Raw genomic sequence first — 7,343 nt, 5'->3', positions numbered from 1 at the left:
AAGGTGAGTTAACTACGAGTTAACTTAAATAATATTCCAACTTAAAATTTTAAAATGAATTTAAAAAAAAAATATTTAAATTTAAACTTCCTCTTTAAAGAGTTATTTTTAAATATAACCGACGGGAAGGGGTTAGGAGTAAGCCTCGCTACTGGCTCACTCATGAAAGAGTCATTAGATTTGTAAAAGTGTCATGACTCTTTGTGGCGATCTTTTAATCACTTATGAACTTACTATTTACTAACATTGCAAAGGAATTATTAAATTAAGTTAAAAGATGATTGAAATTATCCCACTCATAACAAAGATTTAATTGACTCATTCGTTCTTGCATGTGCAGTTAGCACATCATTAGTTAGGTAAGCGGGTTACGTCATTAAAATGACATCGATCAATCCTGCCAGTAAAGTCGATTTAGCCTAACAGACAACTACGTAGTCCACATGGTTATTTACATAGCGTAGCATCAAAAGTAGAGAGCTTCTAGCTGTAAATTATCTCAGGATAAGTTAAGTAAAAAAATGTATGTATAGTATGTGGTATGGGCAGCGACAGATCAAGCCCTAGGCGGAATAGCTATTGTGTGGCCCCTATCAATACAAAACTGCTGACCGCGGAGGGCGGGTAATTTACTTGAGCTTTGATTTAAACTTTTGTTTTTGACTCTTACACGAAATACAGGCGAAATACATTGCGCCTAATGTTATGAACTCATGGCTGAAAACCATGAACTTATGACCAGAGTTATGAGGACAAGTTATGAACTCATGACCAGAAATTGTCCTATCAATTGCTTCTAGTAAAAATCTTACTTCCGATGTATCTTATATTCAATATATATATTCAATGTGGTTTACTTATCCGGATAATAGATAGTTTTATAGCTATTTGGCACAAAAAACAGCACTTACATTTGTTCATTATTTGTTCTCTTTAGTACCAAAAAATAACTCTTTCAAAAATTATCTATGTACCGAAATCTTTTTTTTTAACTCAAACTTATTGCTGTCCGATCGCTACTGATCACAATTTCTCCTTATCTCATTATCATTATCGCTTCTGCTTCGTTATCACGATACACCTACACAACTCATAATTGCCGAAGCGGTTGGATCTCAACTTTTTTATTCTTTCGCACACACTTCGCTTATCTTTGAGGGACGAATGAGAAAAGCCTCGTAAAAAACAGTTTAACAACAACTCTTCGCTCCTTTCGATCTCTCTTTCTTATATTAAAGATATATTGATTGCTGTTGGTAGTATAGTAGCACGATAAAATTGGTATCAAATCCAATATGGGAAAAGCTCTAACCTCTTGTAATTTAAGTAAAAGAGTGTAATAAATGCAAAGACCTTTTAAGGTCCTATTACCACTAAAGCAACAGTGGATTTATCTTTATCATGCACTAGTCGACTCGTGTCTACTAAACTATTATATACCGCGTAGTCAAATACTCAGTATTTACTGGTGAAACATTTCGTTTGAAGTGGAGTTCCGTTTCAATAGATCTAAATGTTCTATCCATTATAACTTCCTACAAACCATTTAAAAAATATAATTGAAATCTAAGCAAAGTCTGGTAACGTTCAATAAATTGTATTATAATCATAAACTTGTAATTATGTCATACACTGTAGCGGACAGAACATTTTCTATCGCTCGCTTTAAACGATACGCTCGGTCACTTGTGGTAGCACAAAAACAAAAAAAACACGTTCCGTAAGAGTTAGCTGGCACCGATGCAATGTTTTTTTTTTTGGGGGGGAGATGGCAACGGTTCACTGCATTCCACGGCTGGGAATTAAAACTGCAACCATCAAGCATTTGGCCATTGTCTTTGGTGTGCATTTGACTCGATCGACCGCGATGCCCAAAATCGTTGACAGTCACCCAAAAATTGCACTAAAGAACCCGCCCCGACATAGACCACAGTTAGACCCGTTCTGGAAGTTTCCGTTCTTAATTAACCTTTGACGATACGGGTAGTGAGCAATATGAAATTAAACCACAACCAAAATTATTGTGGTTTGAACAATAATCCCCGTACAGCAAATATGTTAATTAATATTAAATGAAATGATGAGATAACCTGTAAAGTGTACATGGGTTCCGTTGAATTCATGTAGAACAACAGCCCAAAACAAAAAAGCAATCGCGTGGGCTTAAAGTTAAAGCTCTCGGTGCGCATACCACAGAAATATGTAAAAGCCCACATCAAAAATGAAATTCATTTCGCAGAGAAACCCTTTTTGTGAAACAGCAACCATTGGGACTATACGAAAGGAATGAGACACAAAAAAAGGGATCTAACTTTACGCAAAACTCTGCTGTTACTTTGGTGCCACATTTCATGGTTGCTTTTTTTTCGACGCACTGTGTTTACAGATACGCGCTATTTCCATCGAGAGCGAAAGTTATGGTAAAAGGTGGCCATGGTTTGGCTGTTTCTTTCTTTTTTTTTCGTTGGTTACCGTGTTGAAAAACATAAATTTTCATTTAAGCAATATGAGGCAAATTTTTAGAATCATACCTTTTTTGCCATTCGCTTCCTTTGCTTCCAAGCGTGTTGCAGGTGGTGATGTTGGAAGAAAATATGTTTGAAGATAGTAAATATTCATGTAGCATAAATATTTATGCTGTATTTTGTTGACCAGCCGGTATGTGCCGGTATGCAAAAGTGAACTTTAAAACTTATGTCATGTAGCTGGTTAAATTATTAAAAGTAGTATCAATTTCCAGGGATTGTAAAACAATCATACTTTTCTATGGAAAACAGACGATCAATAAGCGTGCAATTTGCGCAAAGCTTACTGCTTTGGTTGTAACACTCACCAATAGCAGTAGGCCGTGAGTCCGTGTGTGCAGATATCTGCAGACAGCAACGTGTAAGTACTGTGGAACTGAACTGCTACAGGCCTTCGGTCGCAGTAGTGTTCCTACGGCTTACAGGTCTCCCTTCATCTGTACCGAAGGTCCTGTCGCGCAAGACCAAGGCAGTAAAAATCGATAAATCCTTCCAAAAATAGGCCGCCTTGGGGTGCTGAACAGCAGCTGGTGGGTACAGTGGGTGGCTTTTTTGTTTCCATGGTAATAGCACGGCATGCTACGGATCGTCGTGCGTATCCGGTTCGGTACGTTAGTACGAATGCGTGTGCTCGTATACTGCCGAATATACAACCGAACCATTTCCTGGCTTTTTTCTTTACCTTGTGCTTATGCTTTCTTGGGGATCCATACGAAGACAAATGGATCTTTCGGCGAGTTTCTTAGTCTGGCGCAGGGAACCAAGAGAAAGTTCACATTTTGAAAAGCATTTTGAATAACAAGAACAGAAAATGAACAAGAACAAAAACTTTTTGCGCTTTTAATTGTGTTGGTGTTCTATACGAAATAACAAGGAAAAGTTGATTTTCACAATACTATGTACTTTACTAATTTTCTAACAATTTATTATAGATACGTAGTAATTTTAAAGTAAACTATTTTTCAATACAGCTATTTTTAGGCAAAACTTGTAATTATGTAATAAATTAAGAGCATAATAAATGATCCCGCAAATAGTTACGTAACATTCTTTTACTAAAGACAAAACTTTAGAGAACATTACATTTCTACAATTATGTCAGAAGCGCCGAAGTATTTTGTAACATTTTTCACCAATAAAATCACATGCCAAGACACAGCCCGTGCTGTATACAGAACAAATACCTACTAACAGCACAGGCAAAGCTTAGAAATTTTCGAGCATCCCACCTTTACGCACCTTTTGCACCGAAAAGTTCGTGCTCGATCGATCGAAGAAGGTGCGGTTTGCTTTTTGTGCGTTCCCGAAGCAAGTTACCAACAACCGTAGTTCATATTAGGCAGTTCGTATACATACGCACGCAATCCCTTTCCGTTATGTTTTATTCATTGACAAATGGGGCTTTGAAGGCGAAGGAAACTTTTCGCATGCCTGCACGTTGCCATATTTTCCACACCTAATACACTGGAAGCTCGTACGATGGAGCCGCCTGGTTGGTTTGGTGGTCGCAGCGGTTTGCATAATGTGCGTACAATTATATTATTATTTGCTGAATTATATTTAAAACAAGTGCTGAAAAATAACATTATAACTTAGTTACTTTAAATGTCTACGAAAAAGAGTATATAAGTTAACGTTAAAATAGTTTATGTAAATTTATCCAATTTCACTTTTAATTTAACTGCAACCCAACAAATATCTTCAATACAAATATTCAAAACAAATATAACACATCAAACCGGAGTATGAATGCGTTGTTTTATATTTAAAGCTATTATAATCAAGAACACACCAAAGTATTTTATATGAGCTCGATATAAGTGCATCTTTGTTTCCATACAAAACACTTTATCCACTATATATAACGCTTGAGCCAGCGCTCAGAGTAAAACTGGTCCGAAACTATAATCCTCTGCCGGTCTATGATAAACATGAGAATAGCAACTCACTTCAGGAAATCAAATCATACAGTATAAATTATAAGTTAACTTTTCTACACAGTAATATAGTTAATAAACGGGAAAGACAACCAGGAAGGTACATCTGAATCCTTCGTGCGATATGTGTATCGAAACCTTCTCCCGCTCATGCAATTCACACTTGAGATAAATAACTGTCGAAGGAATTATATAGCCGTGATTGAGTTGAAGGTAACCGCGGCGAAAAAAAACCAACTCGCTATTGAGTTTAATATCTCAAGAACAATATAAATCAATATAAATGAAATAAATCGTAAATGAGATGTAAAAAATCTTCATGGAGGTATGACTTAACTCACCCTCTAGTAAGATTTATTTCACTAGTCACTAAAGTAGATATTTCGGAGCATTCCCTCTATCCTTGCGATTTTCTAGCACAGGGGCCTCCATATTTTTAAGATGGCGGGCCGCTTTGAGTGGAATAGCCACTGCTGAGGGCCAATCTCGGGATCTCTCGGGAGGGATCACCATAGTATCTTACATCGTGTCCTGATCATCGTGTCGTCTCTTTTGCAAGATATTCTTCTGGAAGTAGAGTGCACTCCAATGGATTGATTGAATTATGGTTTCTCGCTTAACGAACATTACTCGGCGAATGCAGTGAAAAGAGCATTGGGTCTCATTACTCGCATGGTTCAAGAATTTCGAGACTCGTTATGTTGAAAGGCATTGTACTGTTTGTGGGTTCATTTTGTTTTAAATTATGTAGACTGAGGTCTAGCTGAAGAACTACTTCCCGTCCAGTTTGCGATCTTTATCGTTTTCTCTTGATTTTTTTTTTCATTTGTTTTACGATCCTAAATTAGTTCATAAAGTAAAAGTGTAGTATTAATAGTTTAGCGAAAGCAGTGTAAAATTGCCTTCATGGCGTTGTTATTTTCCTTATCTGGAGGATTCTAGAGATCACATAGTCATATCATTAGATACATACTACACGAACTACATTCCCACGTATAAAATTACAGGCTTACTGTTAGATTTATTATGACATCGTCTGTGGCACGCGCCTACGTCTATGTTAATAATTTATGATATTCTTCTTATCAGTTAAAAAAAATTTAAAACCCCTTGAATCTGGATAGAAACAAGCTCGGATTGGTCTATGAGATTTATCTTATCAAGTCAACAAACTCTCTACACAACGTTCACTTGATTTGACTCTTGGAAAGTAAATAACTCCATAAAGTGATATGTTTCATTGCAGTGCTGTACACATTTAAACACAAAAAAATTTGCTATCTTCTTGATCACTTTTTTATTTTGTACTTGTACAGAGCTCCTTGGACAAGGTGTAAAAGTTGATAGATGTAAAAGGGATTCGCGGGAGCGAATCTTCAATTACTGGATATAGCCACGAGCGTGAAGATTGTGCAGTATCGGTACTACCGCCTGACGAAATACCGCTCCATTGTACTGTACATCCCGAACACGTTCTCCATGGTCGTCTTTAAAGAAAGCGTCGAAGCTTAAGTCCAAATCGTTTGATCGTTCCATCGTCATGATCGGAAGGAATGTAATTGAGCAAACGAGTCCTAGAAAAAACAGACATTTTTAAAGTTATTGAACAAATCTCTCTGTACCTAACCGATTCCAGATGGTTACCGAAAAATTCATTCCTGGTAAATTCCTCTTTAACATCTTCTAACGAAGGCACAGCTTCGTATTGGTTCTTTTTCAATGTTTCGCGCAAAGCCTGGTGGTACACCTTCAACATTTCCTCACGTCGATCAAGACGAATATCCCGCTGTGGACAATTGTAGAGCGTGTAGACAAGATCTAATCCCGGGCTGCCATACGTCGAAAGTTGGTAATCGACGAACATGATCTCTCGCACGGAAGAATCGTTCTCATACCGGAACATCATGTTGTTGCTCCACAAATCGCCATGGTTGAGTGCCTTGTAGCGTGCACCCGGTTGCTGTGGCTTGACACAGTCGGCAATGCGTTGCTTAAAGGTTGGCCGTATTGTTTCCAGCTTCTGCAACACCGCCGAATCCAGCTCTGGCCAACCGCTTGCAACAGAAAGGAATTTTTCCAACCCTTTCTGGAATGCTTCCAGAATGCGACATTCGTCGGGCTTTTCCAGTGGATTGTGGAGTCCGTACGCATAGCGCGAGGCCAAACGACGTTCGTGATCTGGGCTCTGCTTGGCGTACAGCATTGAGGCGGCATGGAACTTAGCAATCTTGCGCATTACCAGCGCCATATGCTCGAAATCCAGCCCACCTTTCGTTCTATCGCACATGCGAAACCCAAGCGCTTTCAGATCCTCGAACACGATCGTTCGAACGGGTTCGGTTGTGGCGTAGTAACATTTCGCCCCAAACTGTTCCTTCTCGTCAGCGGCAATAAGTCGACTGAACTCGGGCAGCAAGTGTTGGAACGTTTCCGACTCTTTGCGAAATGCATCCAGCACGTCCAATGTAGCACCACGATCACCAACATCCGGCATACATTTCGCTAGCAGCCGTTTCTCAGCCGATCCACCGTCGTATTCCACCCGGATCCAGAACACATCACTCAGATAGTTATCACCGGCTACCGTTGCAGGTCCTGCGGTGAAACGATCGACCGTTACAGGGCGCTGCAGATCGTGCTCGAGCGACCGCTTGATCAGCGATTCCGTGAGATAGCTGGGCAGCTCCTGCTGTTGTGTTCCTGCCGGTTTGGACATCTCGATAGAACTGATGCACACCGATCGTCGGGAAGGAAACGTTTCTCCGGGAATCTGCTGCGGATACACCAGGCTGCCACAAATGATTTACCGTCGGTTGGATACACAATCAGGGAAGTGGCAGTGCACCCCACCATTAAACGAGAGGAGAATGATAAGCACATT

The 7,343-nt window shown here is 39.2% G+C and overlaps 1 protein-coding gene across 1 annotated transcript; it reads right to left on the bottom strand.

The window, feature by feature from the left end:
• Window positions 1-5,735: 5,735 nt before the first annotated feature.
• On the bottom strand, window positions 5,736-7,269 carry LOC125760857 (uncharacterized). The gene is made up of 2 exons (XM_049421401.1): window positions 6,107-7,269; window positions 5,736-6,036 (listed from the first exon to the last, which is right to left on the bottom strand). The coding sequence occupies exons 1-2, from the start codon at window positions 7,176-7,178 to the stop codon at window positions 5,843-5,845; spliced, it is 1,266 nt and encodes a 421-aa protein (XP_049277358.1). The 5' UTR covers window positions 7,179-7,269; the 3' UTR covers window positions 5,736-5,842.
• Between the last annotated feature and the right edge of the window lie 74 nt (window positions 7,270-7,343).

This window comes from Anopheles funestus, chromosome 2RL (assembly GCF_943734845.2).
Source record: "Anopheles funestus chromosome 2RL, idAnoFuneDA-416_04, whole genome shotgun sequence".
Lineage (NCBI taxonomy): Eukaryota > Metazoa > Arthropoda > Insecta > Diptera > Culicidae > Anopheles > Anopheles funestus.
The sequence above is the reverse complement of the archived record's forward strand: the minus strand, read 5'-3'. Positions and strand labels throughout refer to the sequence as shown.

Coding starts and splice junctions, on each gene's coding strand:
- LOC125760857 (XM_049421401.1), bottom strand. CDS start 7,178: ATGTCCAAACCGGCAGGAACACAACAGCAGGAGCTGCCCAGCTATCTC. Junction 6,037..6,106: donor TACCAGGAATGAATTTTTCG/GTAACCATCTGG, acceptor TGTTTTTTCTAG/GACTCGTTTGCTCAATTACA.